This window comes from Scyliorhinus canicula, chromosome 15 (assembly GCF_902713615.1).
Source record: "Scyliorhinus canicula chromosome 15, sScyCan1.1, whole genome shotgun sequence".
NCBI lineage: Eukaryota > Metazoa > Chordata > Chondrichthyes > Carcharhiniformes > Scyliorhinidae > Scyliorhinus > Scyliorhinus canicula.
The window spans coordinates 71,362,718-71,385,225 of record NC_052160.1 but is presented as its reverse complement, the minus strand read 5'-3'; the positions used below and the strand labels follow the sequence as shown (position 1 = coordinate 71,385,225).

Genomic DNA, 22,508 nt, shown 5'->3' with positions numbered 1-22,508 from the left:
GATGGCACGCTTTAATTGGTGATGACATATTTGAGTGCTGATGAGTCATCTGCTGGTTGGGTGGGACATCCCTGTGGGTAGTAACCCTTAGACTTCCTGATGCTTCTGTGAGAGTGTGAGTTTGCAATGAATAGGAGTTTCACTTACCCTGGCGAAGCAGAGTAGACTATTCGTCTGATTCTGGCATTGCAGGGTGATCCTTCTTTGAACCCCAAGGATGCTCGCTGCCTGCTGACCTCCTCTGCGGCCAACAAGGTCAAATGGGAGGATCTCCTTTTCCCATCCCTCGGAAAAAAGACCTCCCACCTTTCCTGGATAGCCCGGAGAAGCGGTGCATTGCCGAACCATAGGGCCCAACCATAGGGCCCAACCATAGGGCCGAACCATAGAAACATTACAGTACAGAAAGAGGCCATTCGGCCCATTGTGCCAGCCCCAGCCAAAAAAAGAAAAAAACGAAACTAGCCACTCATTGTAATCCCTCTTTCCAGCATCTGGTCCGTGGCCTTGCAGGTTCCAGCACTTCAGATACAGGTCCAGGTACCTTTTAAATGAATCAAGCATTTCAGCCTCACCCACCAGCATAGGCAGTGAATTCCAGACTCCCACCACCCTCTAGTGAAATGGTATTTCCTCTTGTCCCGTCTAATCCTTCTACTAATCATCTTAAATCTATGCCCCCTGGTAAGTGACCCCTCCCCTGCCCCCCAGCCAGAGGAAACAAGTGTTTCCTATCTACCCTGTCTAGGCCTCTCATGATTTTATACCTCAATGAGGTCACCCCTTAGCCTCCTCTGTTCTAAGGAAAACAACCCGAGCCTGTCCAACCTCTCTTCATAGCTGCAATTCCAAGCCCCGGCAACATTCTTGTAAATCTCCTCTGCATTCTCTCTCCAGAGCCATTTTGTCCTTCCTGTAATGTGGTGACCAGAACGGTACACAATACACCAGCTGTGGCCTAACCAATGTTTTATACAGCTCCAACATTATATCCCTGCTTTTGTCAATACCTCACCCATTAAAGGAGAGCATTCCATATGCCTTCTTGGCCACCTGTCCTGCCACCTTAAGGTACTGTGGACATGCACTACAAGGTGCGGCAGCAGGGTAGCATGGTGGTTAGCATAAATGCTTCACAGCTCCAGGGTCCCAGGTTCGATTCCCGGCTGGGTCACTGTCTGTGTGGAGTCTGCACATCCTCCCCCTGTGTGCGTGGGTTTCCTCCGGGTGCTCCGGTTTCCTCCCACAGTCCAAAGATGTGCGGGTTAGGTGGATTGGCCATGCTAAATTGCCCGTAGTGTCCCTAATAAATGTAAGGTTAAGGGGGGGGGGGTTGTTGGGTTATGGGTATAGGGTGGATATGTGGGTTTGAGTAATGTGATCATGGCTCGGCACAACATTGAGGGCCGAAGGGCCTGTTCTGTGCTGTACTGTTCTATGTTCTATGTTCTAAGGTATTGCTCTTCCTCAACCCCTTTCAATATCTTCACGTGTATTGAGTATACCAGCTATCCTGTCCACTATTAACTGCATGGCCAATGTTTGTGTCATCTGCAAATTTCCCAATCAAGCCTCCCACATTTAAGTCCAAATCATTAATATGTACAACAAACAGCAAGATCCCAAGCACTGAATCCTGTGGAGCATCGCAAAACTATCCATCGACCATTACACTTTGTCTCCTGTCATTGAGCCAATTTAGGATCTAACCTGCCACCTTCCCGTGTATCCCATCAGTTCTTACTTTTATGACCAGTATGCCATGAGGGACCTTGTAAAATGTCTGACTGAAATCTACATAGGTAACATCCACTGCACTACCCTCATCAACCCTCCTTGTTATTTCCTCAAAAAATTCTATTAAATTAGCAAGATACAATCTTCCCCTGATGACAAAGCTGCCTTGATTCTCCTGGACATTTTTGTAAATGTGATCCAGAGGTTCTGGTTAGCAGAGAGTGAACATCTCCGTTCAGATTCCATTTCCATATGGCTCCGGAACTTTGGAGCGTATGAGGTGACAACAGGGTGAGCGACGTCCTGCCCATCCCACCAGGGTATTCGGCATGCTCCAAGCAGATACATAACTCACAAGCTGGACAGTGCAAGATCTTGTGTGTTCAGCTGCCCTGCTCTCCAGCAGAAGTCACTCCGACTTCCGATCCCACCACTGGATTCCACGAAGATTCTACCTCAAACCTTCAAAGCCAATTCAGTAGATTAACCAGACCGGATTGAAATCTGTGTTCCACGGTTGTCTACCCGTGCACTCTGTTTAGCTGTCTCCCGTGCAAAATCCTCCTCTACATTTATCAGAAAAGACTCACCCAGGCATCGACACACGTTTGAGAGATCTTGCGGCAAAGGCTTCTGCTGTGTATGGCATACATCAACATTGCGAGGTGGCATACCTGGAAAATAGCAACCAAAAATATATCAAATTACAAAATGTTCTAAATAACAAACACATAACCTAGAAGTCCTTTTTGATGATATTGGACACCATTGAACAGACATACCCTATTTAAATAAAGTTTAAAATCTTACACAAAAGCAGATTAATATTATTATAATACTATTCTTGTTAAAAAATCCAGTCTCAGATTACTTTGATATGTGGACATGGTATAGCCAATGCATTATCATATTCACTTTAACAGTGTGTGAAAAGAATAGAAATAAGCAACCAACTAATTTAAAGATAAAAATGTATTCTAACGTGTTTATGGGTGTGTGTGCTTTTGCAGGAAATGGAGGTTCAGTGCGTGTGTATACGAGAGTGTGGGAGAGGTGGGGTTTTTGTGTGAATTCGTTTTGAGTGAGTGTTTAAGAGTGAGTCTGGGGTGTGTGTGAGTGAGTGTGGATGTGTGAGTGAATATGGGGTATGTGAGTGTGGGGCGTGTGCCAGTGAGAGGGTGTGAAGTGTGCGTGAGTGAGTGTGTGAGTGTGGGGTGTGCGTGAGTGAGTGTGGGTGTGTGTGAGTGAGTGTGGGTGTGCGTGAGTGAGTGTGGGTGTGTGTGAGTGAGTGTGGGTGTGTGTGAGTAAGTGTGGATGTGTGAGTGAGTGTGGGGTGTGTGTCAGTGAGAGTGTGAAGTGTGCGTGAGTGAGTGTGTGTGAGTGTGGGGTGTGTGTGAGTGAGTATGGGTGTGTGTGAGTGAGTGTGGGTGTGTGAGTGAATGTGGGGTATGTGAGTGTGGGGTGTGTGTGAGTGAGTGAGTGTGAAATGTGTGCAAGTGAGTGAATGAGTGAGTGTGTGAAGTGTGTGTGAGTGTGAGGTGTCTGTGTGTGTGAGTGAGTGTGGGGTGCGCGTGAGTGAGTATGAGGGTGTGAGTGAATGTGGGGTATGAGTGTGGGGTGTGTGTCAGTGAGTGAGTGTGAAGTGTGTGTGAGTGAGTGTGGGGTGTGCGTGAGTGAGTGTGAAGTGTGTGTGAGTGAGTGTGGGTGTGTGTGAGTGAGTGTGGTTGTGTTTGAGTGCATGTGGGGTGTGTGTGAGTGTGTGTGAGCGAGTGTGGAGTGCGTGGGTGTGTGTGTGTGTGCAGAGTTGATCTAAGTTTGAGGTGTGTGAGTGAGTGTGGGGTGCGTGGGTGTGTGTGACTGAGTGGAGTGTTTGTGTATGAGTGTGGGGTGTGTGGCAGTGAGTAAATGTGTGGTGTGTGAGAATGGGGTGTGTTTCAGTGATTGTGGCGTCCATGTGAGTGAGTGTGGGGTACATGTCAGTGTGTGTGAGTATATGGCAGGTGTATGTGGATATGAGAGTGTGCGATCCAGGGGTGTTTCTGTTTTTAAAATTCACTCATAGGATGCGAGTGTTGCTGGCTGGGCCAGCATTTATTGCCCATCCCTATTGGCCTTGATAAGGTGGTGTTGAGCTGCCTTCTTGAACCACTGCAGTCCATGTGGTGTATGTACACCCACAGTGCTGTTGGGAGTTCCAGGATGTTGCCCCAGTGACAGTGAAGGAACAGCGATATATTTCCAAGTCAGGGTGGTGAGTTACTTGGAGGGGAACCTCCAGGTGGTGGGGTTCCCAGGTATCTGCCGCTCTTGTCCTTCTGGATGGTAGTGGTCATGGGTTTGGAAGGTGCTGTCAAAGGAATCTTGGTGAGTTCCTGCTGTGCATCTTGTAGATGGTACACATGGTGCTACTGTGCGTCGGTGGTGGAGGGAGTGAATGTTTGTGGAAGGGGAAGCAATCAAGTGGCTGCTTTGTCCTGAATGGTGTTAAACCTTATTTTTTGAATTTTTAAAAAATTGGATTTTTAACATTTTGTAAAAAAAGTTACAGAGTAAGACAGAACCAACACGTATCAACACCAATTACGACAACTGTAGTTTCAATTATCATACATAGAGAAAGATACTAAAGAAAAAAGAAAAGATTTACTGAAACAATGGCAACTGATTGCCAGCTGGGCCATACAGGTGGCCTTGTGGTGAATGTGATTCACACTATATATAGTTGCCAATATCATTCCATGTATATATGTTCATTATCTACCCACTGTAAATGCAGTTGCACTATCCGACCACCAGGGGGAGTCGCTCTGGGAGTACGCGAGAGTTTGTACTGGACTCCTCCCTTGGCTCCGCCCAGGACTCCTCCCCCTGGGACCGATGTATAAAGATCAGTGCCTTAGAGCCAGCCTGCCAGTTCACCTGAAGTTCAACGACGAATAGGCTGGCTCTATTGTAAGTGTATTAAAGCCTCTGTTCAGATCCAACTACACGTGTTCGCTGAATTGATGGTTCCATCAGTCCTCAGTATGCCCTTGGGGTCATGTGGGGCTGATAGATGTCTGCGCTCCCCTGAGAGGGAGCTTTTATCTAGTTTTGGGGGAGGGGGTGGTCAGCCCGTATTGCTATGCGGACTTGTCCCCTGTTTTGGTTGCCTCCTGGCACTGGGCTATGCTGGGGGGTGGGGGTGGTGTGATGGGTAAGGCCGTGACCGCTGGGTGCGTTGCTGCTGTGGTTGTTTTCGCTTATTGTTCTTTGGCCCTTCCAGTTGCCTCCTACCTGCCCTGTGTTTCCTTCCCCAGCCCCCTACGCTCCTGACTTCCACCCTCTCCCATCCTATTCTTCTCTCCCCCTCCTTGTTTCGCTCTCTGCTCTGGTGTTTCCCCGCTCTCCTTTTCCCGACTTTATTGGTTTTCCCTTTGTCCTGTCTCCACCTTTTAAAGGAGGTGTCCATTGTTGCGGAGATGATCTTGTGATTTTTTTTGCATAGTGGACATCTTGGTCAGACTGAAGTGGTGTCACAGTTGGCTCCCATGTTCTCAGCATGGCGACTACCACTGGGTTTTTTGAGCATCTGACTCGGGAGGATGGTAAGTGCAGTCATGGCCAGAGCTCTGGTAGGAAGTTCCTGTGTAGGAACTCTTCTCCATTCTGCTCCTGGTTCCTTGACCCATCCCCGTACCCTTTCTGCACTGGCTGCCTAGTGGTAGAACTGAAGGTGCGGGAGGGCCAGGCCTCCCACATTCATCTTTTTTTGAAAGACCTTCTTCCTAATCCTTGCCCCCCCCCCCCCCCCCCCCCCCCCCAAACCCCCGCCATACCAACAACATGATAATTTGTCAACTTTGGTGTAAAAGGCTATGGGGAAGAAGATCGGGAAAGATTTGAACAGGAAGAGGAACCTAGGCACTACGTCCATCTTGATCATCTGCAGTTTCCCCTCTAGGGAGAGCGGGAGCAAGTCCCACCTTTGCGTTTCCTTTTTACCTACTCCACCAGACTCATCGGTTCCATTTGTGGATCCATGCCCTTCTGTGGGCTATTTGGATCCCTAGGTATTGGAATTTGGTCTGGGCCAGCTTGAACGGCAGTCTCCCCAGCTCTGCTCCGCTGTAACCTGAGAAGGCACCAAACTTCCTGAGGAGTTCCATTATTCCTTCCATGCTGGCCAGGGGATTCTAAAGGTAGAGGAGCAGGTCAGCCATGTAGAGTGACACAATGCTCTCTGTCTCCTTTTTGAATGCCTCTCCACCCCTTTGGTGGTTTAAGAGCGAATGCCATTGGCTCAATTGGCAGAGCAAACAGCAGCAGGGATAGTGGGCATCCATGCCTCATGCAGCCAGAAGTATCCAGAGCTGGTGGCATTTGTTTGTTTGCCCGCCATGGGAGCATGAGGTTCATGAGGTGAACCCTAGTCCAAACCCTAACTGTTCCAGTACCTCGGTGAGGTACTTCCATACGACTCTGTCGAAGGCCTTTTCTGTGGGCAGGGAGATGATCAAGGTGCCTCTCCCCAGATGGAGTCATGATCATGTTCAGCAGGCACCTGATGTTCGTTATTAATTGTCTGGTCTTGACAAAGCCCTTCTGACCTTCCGCGACTACCTCTACTTCGCCAGGGCCTTCGCCAGGATCTTGCCGTCAGTATTAAGGAGTCTGTATGACTTGTACACCGCTGGGTCCTTGTCCTTTTTAAGGATCAATGGTATCAAAGCCTGTGCCAATGATGGCCCAGCCAGTATAATAAAGCCTCTCACAGAAGAACAGAAGAGGTGCTTCTGTCCTTACACATGGTGTCAAAGTGGAGAAAAATAGATTTGTACATGATGATATCGAACTGTGATATAAAAAATGACAGTTCTGAGGGCAGCACGGTGGCGCAGTGGGTTAGCCCTGCTGCCTCAGGGCGCCGAGGTCCCAGGTTCGATCCCAGCTCTGGGTCACTGTCCGTGTAGAGTTTGCACATTCTCCCCGTGTCTGCGTGGGTTTCGCCCCCACAACCCAAAGATGTGCAGGGTAGGTGGATTGGCCACGCTAAATTGCCCCTTAATTGGAAAAAATGAATTGGGTACTTGAAAGTTATAAAAAGAAAAATGACAGTTCTTTCTCCTGTGCTATTGCTCAGTATCCCACTCCCACCGGACGGTATCAGAAGGACTCAAGCTGAGCAGAGACTGCACAATATAAACTAATATTGCGCAGTTTGGTTCCAAAGTTATCTATAGTGCAGTGAAACATCATCATCATCAGGAGATTTTACTGAGGTTCGAGCCTGAGAGCAGAGAATCAGTGAAGAAGTTCCGCCTCTGCAATGTTCAAAATACTTTTACATAAGAGCACATCCCATAAAATGTATTTCTATCTAGCCTGGGAAAAGAGCTAGATAACTTCTTTAAAAAAAACCCCCATCATTTTGCTGCACCCAGATATTAAAATGTACAGGGAGGTGAAATATGACAATTTCAGGCATAAATTGGGTGTTAAGTACATTATGTTTGGGTTATGATTGTAGTCGTTGACTACAATATTGGTTTGGTGATTGGTTGTCCCGGGCTAACATCTGAAAGAAACGCTGATCTAATTAAATTATAAAGATTAGGTTTCTTCTCCCGTCTTTGAGCCCTTTCATGTTATTGGTAAATGCCGGCACCCGATTCCGGCCCAGCAAATCCAGGTGGGAACATTCAGGAGAGGAGAGGCACAGGAGGTATTTAAGAAGAGCCTCACCTCCATCCCAATAGTTGTATCCGAGTGTGAACCGGACTCAGTAGGCACCTTATTGCACCCGGCATGGATCTGAGCCCTCTGGTTAAGTAGCAGGAAAGCCCAAAACCAAGATTCGCACCAGGCGCGAATCAGTTTGCCATCTAACTGGCCCACTCCCGATTGCTAGTTCCAGGTCATGTCCAAATATGGTGAGCATATCATTAACCTGAACGCATTTGCATTCACTTCCATCTCATTCGCCAGACTGAAGTCGAATGCAACAGCCTCCCAGGAATTAACTGGCTCCCCAATGAGAAATAGAGCGTGCATCGTTTAATATTCTTTTTAAAAAATGGCACAATGGTTTCTGAGGGGAAGTGAGGAGATGAATAGACATTTCCATTTTCAGGCCTGCAGCTCAGGGCCACTGGAGCTGCTGAAAAAGTGCTCGGGTGGGGTGGGGTGAAAGTCCTCAGGGGGTAGGGCTTGGTTGGGAGGCTGAAGCATTCCAGGCCAGGGATACACCCCCCCCCCCCCTACTGGGTAACTAAAGCTGCTGCCTGTTTGTCCTGCCAAACTCTTGGTTCTATGCTGAAGGGGTGACTTAAACTCAATTTGACTGTGAGCAGCTTCTGAGCTTTACAGCTAAAGGCTATTGTTAATGAGGATTTGGCCTTGGTAGCTGTGACAACACTTCACATCTCTCAAATTGTTGCGGGGTATGTTTGTTGTTTGCTCCTGCTTTTGGCTGCAAAATGCCTAGTTTTTGTATGTTGCTGCCCTTTCTGCTTCTGTGACCTGGAATAAGGCAAATGGAGGAAATAAAAAAATGAAAATGCCTTGTTGTCACAGTAGGCTTCAAATGAAGTTATTGTGAGAAGTCCCTCGTCGCCACTTCCGGCGCCTGCTTGGGCAGTCCGGTACGGGAATTGAACCCACGCTGCTGGTCTTGTTCTGCTTTACAAGCCAGCTGTTTAGCCCACTGTGTATGTAAGCAGGCCTACTGCCAGCCTGAAGGGAAAGTGGTGCTCTTTCACTCTTCTGTTGTGCTGTCTGTCAGTCTGACTTTCAGGTAATGATTGTTCCTGCCTTTGGGAGTCTGCTGTGTTGCTGCCAGAGGGGGAGCGAGGGGCGGGATGACCAGAATCCTGCTGCAGATACCTGGAAGCTGTGTGTCATTTTGCTGCCGCCTCATTTGTTTCTGTGGCCTGGAGTACAGGAGCTACTGCTAGTGCTGATGAAGGGGATGGGTGGTGGCCCAATTCAACTGAGCAACCTGCTGGAGTTATGAAGAACTGCTCTTGCAGCTTGCTGGTGCCTTTCTTGTACTTCTGACTGTTCAATGTTCAATGTCTAGGAGCCGTATGTTTGCTTACTACTGCCTCTTTTACTTCTGTGGCCTGGACTAAGGGTGGAAGTCAGGGGACCTGCTGGAGGGGAAGGGTGGTTGCTTGATTCCATTGAACAACTTGTAGGTCTTAAAGAAATGTCTTTGCAGATTACTGGTGGCTTTTTGTGCTGGTGACTGTTTAATGTTTAATGTCTGGACGCCATGCAGATTTCAGGTGAGTCTTGTGCCGTTGCATGCCCAGAAGTTGTGAGTTTGTGATTGTACTGTTGACTGTCCACTGTTTGATGTCTGGAGGTCATGTGTTTGTCTGCTGCAGTCTCTTTGCTTGAGTGGCTTGTAGTCTGGAACCTATTGCTAGTGCTGGGGCGTGGAGGGGGTACTGTCCTAATCTTCAGTTATGCTCTGTGTCAGTGAGACTAGTGTATTGTTATGCCCACCCCTGAGTGGCTTTCCACTGATCGGGTCCAATTCTGGAGTTGTGAGGGGGTTGGGTGGGGCGGAGAAGAGTCATTGTACTATTGACTGTTTCATGCCTGGAGGCCGTGTGTTTGCTACAGCCCTTTTTGTCTGAGGCCTGGAGTCTGAAAAGGGGTGCTCTCTCTCTCTTCCACCATGCTCTGTGTCAGTGTAACGTTCTGATGTATTGTTGCGCTACCCCAAGCGACTTTCCACTGATATAAGTCTGTTGCTGGGAGCTGCAGGAGGGGGAGAGAGCGGCGAGTTGATTTGGATGCTAGTAGCTTCATTGCATTGTTGACTGTTTAATGTTTAACAGGTATTTGCTTTTCTTTGTATAAATCCACTGTTGTGTTTGTACGGATGTTCAGTAGAGAACCGGTGCTTGTGTATATGTCACAGTGCCTTCTCCTTGTCGGTTAATGGTTAATGTGATATATGGACTATTCAGTAGTTTATAGAACATAGAACATAGAACTATACAGCGCAGTACAGGCCCTTCAGCCCACGATGTTGCACCGACATGGGAAGTCAAAAACTAAAGGCCATCTAACCTACACTATGCCATTATCATCCATATGCTTATCCAATAAACTTTTAAATGCCCTCAATGTTGGCGAGTTCACTACTGTTGCAGGTAGGGCATTCCACGGCCTCACCACTCTTTGCGTAAAAAACCTACCTCTGACCTCTGTCCTATATCTATTACCCCTCAATTTAAGGCAATGTCCCCTCGTGCTAGCCACCTCCATCCGCGGGAGAAGGCTCTCACTGTCCACCCTATCTAATCCTCTGATCATTTTGTATGCCTCTATTAAGTCACCTCTTAACCTTCTTCTCTCTAACGAAAACAACCTCAAGTCCATCAGCCTTTCCTCATAAGATTTTCCCTCCATATCAGGCAACATCCTGGTAATCTCTTCTGCACCCGTTCCAAAGCTTCCACGTCCTTCCTATAATGAGGCGACCAGAACTGTACGCAATATCAAAATGCGGCCGTACTAGAGTTTTGTACAGCTGCAACATGACCTCATGGCTCCGGAACTCAATCCCTCTACCAATAAAGGCCAACACACCATAGGCCTTCTTCACAACCCTATCAACCTGGGTGGCAACTTTCAGGGATCTATGTACATGGACACCGAGATCCCTCTGTTCATCCACACTACCAAGAATTTTACCATTAGCCAAATAGTCTGCATTCCTGTTATTCTTTCCAAAGTGAATCACCTCACACTTCTCTACATTAAACTCCATTTGCCACCTCTCAGCCCAGCTCTGCAGCTTATCTATGTCCCTCTGTAACCTGCAACATCCTTCCGCACTGTCTACAACTCCACCGACTTTAGTGTCGTCTGCAAATTTACTCACCCAACCTTCTGTGCCCTCCTCTAGGTCATTTATAAAAATGACAAACAGCAACGGCCCCAGAACAGATCCTTGTAGTACGCCACTCGTAACTGAACTCCATTCTGAACATTTCCCATCAACCACCACCCTCTGTCTTCTTTCAACTAGCCAATTTCTGATCCACATCTCCAAATCACCCTCAATCCCCAGCCTCCGTATTTTTTGCAATAGCCGACCGTGGGGAACCTTATCAAATGCTTTACTGAAATCCATATACACCACATCAACTGCTCTACCCTCATCTACCTGTTCAGTCACCTTCTCAAAGAACTCGATAAGGTTTGTGAGGCATGACCTACCCTTCACAAAACCATGCTGACTATCCCTAATCATATTATTCCTATCTAGATGATTATAAATCGTATCTCTTATAATCCTCTCCAAGACTTTACCCACAACAGACGTGAGGGCTCACCAGCCTATAGTTACCGGGGTTATCTCTACTCCCCTTCTTGAACAAAGGGACCACATTTGCTTGTTTGTATCTTTTTTGTATAAAGGTATTGTTTTTTTTGTTTTTTTAAATTTAGATTACCCAATTATTTTTTCCAATTAAGGGGCAATTTAGCGTGGCCAATCCACCTACTCTGCACATTTTTGGGTTGTGGGGGCGAAACCCACGCAGACACGGGGAGAATGTGCAAACTCCACACGGACAGTGACCCAGAGCCGGGATCGAACCTGGGACCTCAGCGCCGTGAGGCGGTTGTGCTAACCACTAGGCCACCGTGCTGCCCTTTATAAAGGTATTGTTGACTGTTAATAAACAAAATATTCTCAAGTGGTGCTACTGTTTGTGTTTGCTGCCTGCTCCTGCTGGTGGCTGCAAATGCCTGGAAGCTATTGCTGCTGTTTCTTTCCTTTTCTGTAGCCTGAAAGAAGGACAATTCATTCTTAGATACCTGGAACCTTGAACACCGGCCTCAGGGGAACGCATTGGTCTAGAAGGCAATCCGGTTTGAAGCAAGGTGACTTTGCAGGACCTGGTGCATGGCAATGATCCAAATGAGCCACCTGATGAAGATGTTGAAGACATGCAGATGCTTTTCTTGCTGGTCTGGTGAGTGCTGCATGTAACTAGCAAGTCACCACGGGTCAAATACATTGGAAGTCAAGAGGCTGGATTCTCTGCTCCCTGCCGGTGGGGGGGAAGAAATCCATTTTCCCGCAAGGAATCAGGACCGGCGGCAGTTCCCCGATTCAGTGGGCCCCGAAAAATGGCGTACACGCCGCCCAGCACCTACCTGGGGAAATTGCCAGAGGCCCACTACGCCATTCTCCATGCCTGACTGTCCAAAGTCACGACGGCGTGGAACTAATGTGGTCCAGCCGGTCGGGATACTCGCGTGCAGAGTCGGAGGCGGGCCGATCGGAGGGCAGGAGGGCCTTGTAGGCTGCTGGGAAATGTTTGTCTGGGCATTAACGGTCAGGCGCGCGGCCGATTGGGTGGTTTCTTTTTCGGGGTCCAGTTCTGTGGTCTATGAACCCGGCCAATCCCACACTGTTTCTCATTGGATTCCGTGTGGCACACTGACGGTGCTAGCCCCTCCACAGTCGTTGAATCGGTCCTGCTGCGGCACTAGCAGTTTTGCTGTTGTGGAAGTCCATGAATCCGGCCCTGGTTTCAACACTTAGTCTCAGGCACGGAGAATCCCACTGTGTGTGTTTGGGTTTTTTGGGTGAAAATGAGCTGATACAGCTTTGAATTGGTACCAATGGTGACGTTTTCTTGTTGATCAATGGTTGGTGTGATATGTGGAATGTTACATAGTTTATTTTCGAATCTTTGTTAATGTTGACCATTTTTGCCAATAAATTATTACTCAAGTGGATTCTCGTGGTACACATGTCATGTCTCAGACAATGGTTATTGAATTGCATTTCAATCAAAGTTTGAAGCCTGAACTCTAGAAGCATCAGCACCATTGAGGCAGCAGCTAACAATCAAACACACGAGAGCTGGGCTCCAGCACTGGGAATATCCTCACCATTGGGTAAAAGTGTGTGGATCAGGGGAGGGCACCTGAGCACAGTCTCCCTAATGTTCCCGGCAGGGGTCTGGGGATGAGAGGATCCTGATGTGGGCGGGAGTGTATATGCAGAGCAGGGTTCTCCAGCACAACTGGCTTGGTGGATGGCACTCAGAGAAGGCGAGACACATAAGGGTGGGGGAGGCTTGGGGGATTTGAGGGTCCCGGGGTGGAAGCCCTAACTGATTGTCGGTCTCTCTCTTTCTCAAATTCCTTTCAAATATAACAATATGGCTGGTTATGTCAGTCCCGCAGAAGCTGCTCTCACGGTGCTGGTGGCAGCCCAGGCGGTCAGACACTGGAGAAGGCAGCAGCATCTATGCAGGCTGGAAATGACACCCCGTGTGCAGGGGCTGCCGCACACCCTGAAGACCAGGCCGCCCATCAGGCTGAGGAGTGACGCGGAGGGGGATGCTAGTGACAGGTGTGGGTCTTTCGGGGAGAGCTGATGGACATCATGTACCGCAAAAGACTATGGGCGCGATTCTCCACCCCCCACGCCGGGTGGGAGAATAGCGGGAGGGCCACCCGACATTTTTCACGTCCTCCCGCTATTCTCCCCCCCCCCCCACGCCCGACCCACGCTACGAATCGGCGTTCGCCGTTTTTTACGGCGAGCGGTGATTCTCCGAGGCCGATGGGCCGAGCGGCCGGGCCTTCATGCCCGTTTCAACACGGCAGCAAACACACCTGCTCGCTGCCGTCGTGAAACGGGCGGCAGGTGCCCATTTGGGGTATCTGGGGGCCCGATTGGCATGGTAGTACCACCGATCGCGGGCTAACGGACGCACTCTTTTCCCTCCGCCGCCCCTGAGGGAAAAGACGCCAACTGCGCATGGGCGGCCGACATCATCGGCTGCGTCAGCCGGCGTGATCTATTTTACATTGAGCTAGCATACTCCTAGAATCATAATTTAATTTTGTTGTAGTCTCTTAACAGTACTGCTTTGTTCAATACTTGGCAGTATAATTGTCAGCTCTTTTAAATCTGACAAACTGATGAGGTTGGCCCTCGCTCCTGTGTCGAGTTCATAGATCATAGATCATAGAATTTACAGTGCAGAAGGAGGCCATTCGGCCCATTGAGTCTGCAGCAGCTCCTGGAAAGAGCACCTTACCCAACCCCACACCTCCACCCTATCCCCATAACACAGTAACCCCACCCAACACCAAGGGCAATTTTGGACACTAAGGGCAATTTATCATGTCCAAACCACCTAACTTGCACATCTTTGGACTGTGGGAGGAAACCGGAGCACCCGGAGGAAACCCACGCACACATGGGGAGAATGTGCAGACTCCGCACAGACAGTGACCCAAGCCGGGAATCGAACCTGGGACCCTGGAGCTGTGAAGCGATTGTATTATCCACAATGATACCGGGCTGCCCCTTTGAAGTTTGAAGGTTATTAATGTGTCATTAATCATGAATGGAACTGTCCATTTGTCTTTTGGAGTATTTGCATTTAATTCATTAATGCTGCAAATTGTCATGAAAGAGTATCCTTGTCTTCACTAGAAATCATGTTGACGAACAATGCGTCTTCATCGACTGTGTTTTTTTTTTATAAATGTTTTTTTATTGAGTTTTCATATTTTATATATGACAAATTACAAGTTATTAGAGAGAGAAAAAAAAAAGGAAAACACAAAAATTTAACATGAATATTTACAGGTAAGCATCTTCATAACAATAATTGTGGCCGCCCCCTTTAGCCAGCATACATATTTTACATTCCCCAATATGGCCGAGGCACATGTTTATAGGCATTTATTTATAGTTTGGTTTTGGGCCTTGGCTTGCCATCAAACCCCCATACCGAGCCCGTATCCCCCCCCCCCCCCCTCCCCCCGGCTACCTTCCCCCGATTCCCGTCCATTTTCCCCTGGTTCTTGGCCACCCGACTATTCTTCCTCATGTACGTTGGCCACAAACAGGTCCCGGAACAGTTGCATGAATGGCTCCCACGTTCTGTGGAAGCCGTCGTCCGACCCTCGGATGGCGAATTTGATTTTCTCCATTTGGAGAGATTCCGAGAGGTCGGACAGCCAGTCTGCAGCTCTGGGTGGCGCTGCTGACCGCCAGCCAAACAGGATTCTACGGCGGGCAATCAGGGAGGCAAAGGCAAGGGCGTCCGCCCTCCTCCCCAGGAATAGATCTGGCTGGTCTGAAACCCCGAAGACCGCCACTATCGGGCATGGCTCCACCCTCACCCCCACCACTTTGGACATAGCCTCGAAGAAGGCTGTCCAGTACTCCACAAGTCTGGGGCAAGACCAGAACATGTGGGCGTGGTTGGCCGGGCCTCTCTGGCACCGCTCACATTTGTCCTCCACCTCCGGGAAGAACCTACTCATACGGTTTCTCGTTAAGTGGGCTCTATGTACCACTTTTAGTTGCGTCAGGCTGAGCCTTGCGCACGTGGAGGTGGAGTTGATCCTATGCAGTGCTTCGCTCCAGAGTCCCCACCCTATCTCCATCCCCAGGTCGTCCTCCCATTTCCTTCTTGTTGCGTCCAGTACGGTGTCGTCCCTATCTACCAGTCGGTCATACATGTCACTACAGTTCCCTTTCTCTAGGATACTTGCGTCCAGTAGGTCTTCCAATAGTGTCTGTCGTGGCGGTTGTGGGTACGTCCTTGTCTCCTTTCGTAGGAAGTTTTTGAGCTGCAGGTACCGTAGCTCGTTCCCCCCAGCTAGCTGAAATTTCTCTGTCAGTTCGTCCAGTGTTGCGATCCTGTCGTCCGTGTATAGGTCCCTGACTGTCAGTGCCCCCCCGTCCTGCCTCCACCTTTTGAAGGTGGCGTCGGTCAGTGCTGGTTTGAACCTATGGTTGTTGCAGATGGGAGCCTTGTCCGACATTTTGTATTCATCGACTGTGTTGATGGCTTTTGTGTGTTCCGCTTTTTTCCTGGAAAAGCATTGCTTTGCAAAATGATTTTCACTGTTACAGTTGGAGCCTATCTTTCCAAACGCTGGACATTGTCGGAACAAATGTTGCTTGCTGCATTGTTGGCATGAAATGGAGGATCGGGTTGGCCGCTCTAAATGGCCGCCTGCATTGGGTCCACGTTTTTTACTCAAGTGCATCACTACAGTAATGGCATCGCTGCCTCTTCTATCTTCGCGCCAAAATGTCTGAGATTCATTGTGCTAATCTGCTTTGCTGGAAGCTTACTAGCGTGACATGTTTTGATAGCATCATCAACTGAAGCTCATTTTCTCTTAGAAGCCTCTTGTGTACCTTGTCATTAGAAATCCTAAACACGACCTGATCGCGGATCATTGACGACTGAAGGCTACTAAAATTACACAACTGCGCCTTCAACCACAAGTCTGTTAGAAAACTATCGAATAATTCGCCTGCTTTCCGGATGCAAGTGCAAAATATGTAGTACTCGAAAGTCTTTTTTTTGGAGATCAATCCCGATCAAATTGCTTTAGAACTTTGACAAAGTTCTTGCTATCCGCCTCGCTATCGAAGACAAACATGTTAAAAATTTGAATTGCTTGGGGACCTGCTACAGTAAGCAACAACACAATACGTCTCTTGTCAGGCTGTGCCTATAGACCAAGGGCTGCAACTAGAGTTTGAATTGCTTTTGGAATACTCAGCAATTCTCTTCTACGTTACCGGTGACCCGAAGCTGTTGAGGTGCCTTCAGACCGTCCATCCTGGGCTTCGAAGTCTTACAGTACATTGAGTACTAGTTGCCAGTAGCTTACGAGGTTAGTGAAAAAAAACATTCTTATTGTACCTTCTTCTTCGGAGTTATCATTAAATGTTCGGATCTTCAAAGAATGTTTTTTTTTCAGTGGATCGTTAATCCTGCTACCATGTCATGTTGTTCTGCTAAGCCGGTGTGAATGATGCACAGAAGTACATCTAGTTCTTGACTAGTTAAAGTAATTTATTATAAAACACGTGTGTGGTAAAGATAATGAGAAGAAATATATTATAAACTACTAATATTAACAAATTTTGTATACTACAAAACCTTGTCTATCCACCAACACAACTCACTCCCAATTCTCCGAGGCACAGAGTCACGTGGTAGATAAAGTCTCCAGGGCCTAATGGGATCTACCCCAGAATACTGAGGCAGGTAAGGGAAGAAATTGCTGAGTCCTTGACAGTAATCGTTGTATCCTCATTGACTACAGGTGAAATTCCAGAGGACTGGAGAGTAACCAATGTTGTTCCATTTTTTAAGGACAGCAGGGATAATCCAGGAAATTATAGGTCGGTGAGCCTTACATTAGTGGTAGAGAAATTATTGGAAAAGATTCTTAGAGATAGGATTTACTCACATTTGGAAACAAATGGACTTATTAGCGATGGACAGCATGGTTATGTGAAGGGGAGGTAATGCTCACTAATTTGATCGATTTTTTCGATGAAGTGAAAAAAGGTGGATCATTAGGGAAAGGCAGTAGATGTTGTCTATATGGACTTCAGAAAGCCTTTGACAAGGTACCTCATGGTAGACTGGTACCAAAGGTGAAATCACATGGGATCAGAGGAGAGCTGGCAAGTTGGATACAGAACTGGCTTGGGCACAGAAGACAGAGAGTAGCAGTAGAAGGGTGCTTTTCTGAATGGAAGGCTGTGACTAGTGGCATTCCACAGCGATCAGTCCAAAGATGTGCGGGTTAGGTGGATTGGCCATGCTAAATTGCCCATAGTGTCCTAGAAAGTAAGGTTAGGGGGGGGGGGGGGGGGGGGTTGTTGGGTTACGGGTATAGGGTGGATACGTGGGTTTGAGTAGGATGATCATTTGCTCGGCACAACATCGAGGGCCGAAGGGCCTGTTCTGTGCTGTACTGTTCTATGTTCTATCATCACAACCACTGTGCTACCGCCTCCCTGAGGTCGTATAAACACAAGTTGTTGTTGGGATGGCCTGCACCTAGATGAGACAGGTGTCCGTCCCACTGCCAAATTCTTGAGGATCATTTCTTTTAGCTTCCCTGTTCCCCAAAGCGAACCGTGGGCCCCTCGGATATGCAAAAGGAGCCTTTTCAGAAATTGAACCATGGAATAGGCTGTTCATTCCTCAACGGCTCTCGTATCTGCCAACAAGTAGAGTCACATGCTTTTTTTAAATAAATGATATTTTCTTTGGAGAAGAATGAGTGGGAGTTGCTATTGCCAATTGCATTGTCCTGGCGACTGCCAGAAACAATCCTCCTCCAGAGGCCCACAGCCTGCTGCCCAAAAATAGCATCAAACGCCCGTCAGGAGAGGGTGAAATGCTGGCCAATGACTATGCTTGATAAGAAAAATAAAATATGCTACAGATACCCACAAGCTATAAAATAATCTGCATAAATGCTTGGAACCCCATCAATGGGACCCAGGTATTCCAAAAGGGCCTGAAAACCCATTTGGGCAGCAGGGTAGCATGGTGGTTAGCATCAATGCTTCACAGCTCCAGGGTCCCAGGTTCGATTCCCGGCTGGGTCACTGTCTGTGTGGAGTCTGCACGTCCTCCCCCTGTGTGCGTGGGTTTCCTCCGGGTGCTCCGGTTTCCTCCCACAGTCCAAAGATGTGCGGGTTAGGTGGATTGGCCATGCTAAATTGCCCGTAGTGTCCTAAAAAGTAAGGTTGGGGGGGGTTGTTGGGTTATGGGTATGGGGTGGATACGTGGGTTTGAGTGGGGTGATCGTGGCTCGGCACAGCATCGAGGGCCGAAGGGCCTGTTCTGTGCTGTACTGTTCTATGTTCTATGTTCTAAAACAGTGTACCTGACAATCTCCAGAAACCATGGGAAATATTATTCAGGGTAAAATTAGATTACAAAGAAATGAATGAGAAACTTTAACAGGAAACAGCAATAAACAAGGCTGGAGCATTGTAGAGGTTTCAAATTCTAAGATAATAGACAGTTTATGTCAATCCAGTACTGTACAATATAAATAACGTCTTCAATATCATTAGTGAACAGGCTAACAACACAGCCATTTTAAAACCAATTTTCTCAGAAATAAACTTACAGGATTGGTTGCAGTAAACACATCTTGGAGTTACTGGGAAGGTTTCGGGTCGAGGCACATGTTGCTTTGTTCCACTTCCTTTCTTCTCTGCAGATAAAATTAAGGTATGCTAATAAATAGACCAGGAATCTAACATATGTAATATGATGAGTGCATCATAATAAGCTGTATAAATGACATTTTGCAGCAGACACCAAGTTATCCATGTATGTAGGTATTCATGTTCAACCAGAATTTAATTTAAGCAAGAATATTATGGTTATTGATACTGTTCATTTGTTGTCCAGAATACTGTAACTATTTCATAGAATCCCTACTCTGCAGAAGGAGGCCATTCAATTGATCGAGTCTGCACCAATCTCCAAAAGATAATTCAACCTAGGCCCACTCCACCACCCTATCCCCGTAACCCTGTGCATTGAACACGGTCAATCCACCTAACCTGCACATCTTTAGACAGAGAGGAAACCCACGCAGACACGGAGAGAATGTACAAACTCCACACACACAGTCCCCAAGGCCAGAATTGAACCCGGGTCCCTAGCGCTGGGAGGCAGCAGTGCTAACCACTGTGCCACCATAAAAGGGTAATAAAATGGTAATAAAAACAGGAAATGTTGGAAGTACTCAGTAGGTAGGCAACATCTCGTCTTCCATGACCACTCTGAGCCATGTAAGTAGTAAGTCTTTGAAAATGTTCATTAAAAAATGACCACTCCTTTGAAAGAAAATCTGTTTCTCGAGGTGTCAACATGAACGCGGGGCTAAACTCCATGACTCAGTAATGGAATCAGTTCAGCAATTTAGGCAACTTATAGGCGATTGTTAGGTTTAAATTTTTATATTCATTTGATGGGCGTCGCTAGCTAGACCAGCATTTATTGTCCATCCCTAATTGTCCTTAGTGGTGGAGAGTTGCCTTCTTGAACTGCTGCAGTCCATGATTGACATCTTTGTGTTATAACAAGTTATTTCTTTGCTGTGGTTTTGCAATGGCTGTATATTTATTTGGACAGGATTAAGAGATGTGAAGAGGGGTAAAGCTTGTGTTCTTGATGATATGAATAGCTATGTTTGATTGACAATTGTCTAATGTTGTCAGAGCAGCGCTGTTTTTCAAAGGTTTTTTGAAATAAATTTAGAGTACCCAATTATTTTTTTCCAACTGAGGGACAATTTAGTATGGCCAATCCACCTACCCTGCACATCTTTTGGGTTGTGGGGGTGAGACCCACGCAGACACTGGGAGAATGTGCAAACCCCACACAGACAGTGACCTGAGGCCAGGATTGAACCCGGGTCCTCGGCGCCGTGAGACAGCAGCGCTAGCCACTGCGCCACTGTGCCCGTCCTGTTATTTCTCAAAGGTGATTTATAAATGGGATATGGTTTTAAATTTCCAGATGGTTGGGAGATTTAGGAATCCAATGGGAAACGTCGAGACAATAGAACAGTGCAGACCTTGGCGATTTTTGGTGATTCAGTTCCTGTAGAATCTGAAACCCAGCCTACGCTTTGCAAATTAAAAACGGGAAAGTTTTAAAAATCTGAAATCTGCACACCAATAGAAAACCATGGGCAAAATCTTCCGGCTGATCATGCCGGGGTGGGGGGAGGGATTTTCTGGTTCAGCCCATGGTGCACACCCACCATGGATTTCCCTGCGGCGGGGGTGGTGGATTCAGTAGGAAACCCCATTGACAGTGAGGGGAAGCGGGACCAGAAGATCCCACCAACGGCCAACAACGACGGGCTGCCTCCCGCCACTAAGAACCATGCTGAAGCTAGGCCAGGAATCCCGCCCCATGATTTTCTTTCAGAATTATTACGTGCCCCTGGAACACTTATGGTTTCTACCCAAATTCCCCTATGGGGTTGGGCAACTTCATCAAGTTGTGAGTTGACCAGCGAAGTAAGTTGAGTATAATATAGAACAGTACAGCACAGAACAGAACAGGCCCTTCGGCCCTCGATGTTGTGCCGAGCAATGATCACCCTACTCAAACCCACGTATCCAACCTATATCCGTAACCCAACAACCCCCCCCCCCTCCCCCCCAACCTTACTTTTTAGGACACTACGGGCAATTTAGCATGGCAATCCACCTAACCCGCACATCTTTAGACTGTGGGTGGAAACCGGAGCACCCGGTGAAAACCAACGCAGACACAGGGAGAAAGAGCAAACCCCATACAGACAATCACCTGAGGCCGGTATTGAACTAAGGACCCTGGAGGTGTGAGGCAGCAGTGCTAACCACTGTGTCACAGTGCTGCCCACGCTGAAATGTTAACTCTGGTTTTTCTCTCCACAGATGTTGCCAACCCTGTTGAGTATTTCCAACAGGGTTGGGCCCTAGAACAGTACAGCACAGAACAGGCCCTTCGGCCCTCAATGTTGTGCCGAGCAATGATCACCCTACTCAAACCCACAAATCCACCCTATACCCGTAACCTAAAAACCCCCCCTTAACCTTACTTTTTTTTTAGGACACTACGGGCAATTTAGCATGGCCAATCCACCTAACCCGCACATCTTTGGACTATGGGAGGAAACCGGAGCACCCGGAGGAAACCCACGCACACACGGGGAGGACGTGCAGACTCCGCACAGACAGTGACCCAGCCGGGAATCGAACCTGGGACCCTGGAGCTGTGAAGCATTCATGCTAACCACTATGCTACCGTGCTGCCCCTGTTGAATAATGAATAATGAATTCATAAAAATAGCTGATGGCATTCCGAAGCAAGCAGCCATCTTAATGTAGGAAAGACAGTGAAATAATGTTATACCTAAAGGCTCCTCATCTTGCATTTGATGTATTACTGGAAGTTTAGGATCTATCCGTCCTTTGTACATTACACCATCAATCCCCTGAAGTTCTACTTCTTCCTGAAAATAAAATAAATCTGTTTTAAAATCAATAATGATTTTTTTTTAAACGCAGTGGCTTTTAAGCAAAAGCTTACTTTTAATAAAATACTTCAAATTCAAAATACAATGTCAAACTACCGTTGCTCGTCAATATAATTGGAAAATCTATTCTTTGTAGCATTTTTTGACATTAATTTATGCCCCGTACTACTAAATATGAAATGTAACGGGAGAGAATTGACATGCTTTCACCAAACTATTAGCAGTTCGAAGATTATGGCCGGAATTTTCCGGTCGTTTGCCCTGACATCACCTTCCAGCCCAACCGACGGCGAACCCCCGGCATGGGTCCCCTGGTGGCGGGGTGTGCAAACAACGGGAAACCCCATTGATCCTGGCCCAGGGGGTCACTGTCCGGGTGGAGTTTGAACATCCTCCCCGTGGCTGCGTGAGTCTCACCCCCACAACCCAAAGATGTGCAGCGTTGGTGAATTGGCCATGCTAAACTGCCCCAGAATTGGGAAAAAAAGAATTGGGTACTCTCAATTTATTAAAAAAAAACAACTAATTTCAACATTAGTCAATTAAGTTGGAGTCCAGGGATGGGAATAGAATTCCACAAGGTGATACGAACATTAAACAGGGAGATTGCTGAGAGGGTTAGTGTAACCCTCCACCACCCAACAACTGTGAAAGTGCAGGAATAGTTTTAATCTTTCTCAACTTTGTGAGAGCATAAGTTATTTTTTTGATACAGGTTTGACCCTCATTTCGTTAACCATTGCCACTTATTATCATTAACTGGCTGAAAAGAAACCTGCAGTATCCCCAATGAACTTTCATCAATACTGCACCTTGTTAAACCGCACACTGCCATTTGCCTACCAGGAAGGAGTGAAGCTATTCTGGTAAGAGAAGTGTTTAAGGGCAGCTCGCTCCCACAAATGTGG

At 47.5% G+C, this 22,508-nt stretch overlaps 1 protein-coding gene across 1 annotated transcript in view; it reads right to left on the bottom strand.

Annotated features, from left to right (window-relative positions):
- Nucleotides 1-22,508, bottom strand: part of LOC119978797 (uncharacterized protein C16orf96) — a 215,449-nt gene that overhangs the window by 35,471 nt on the left and 157,470 nt on the right. The window contains exons 15-17 of the mRNA XM_038820672.1: nt 21,477-21,576; nt 18,685-18,771; nt 2,328-2,411 (exon numbers count right to left, since the gene is read on the bottom strand). Coding sequence (XP_038676600.1) covers nt 2,328-2,411; nt 18,685-18,771; nt 21,477-21,576 — 271 coding nt within the window. The remainder of the gene's footprint in view (nt 1-2,327; nt 2,412-18,684; nt 18,772-21,476; nt 21,577-22,508) is intronic.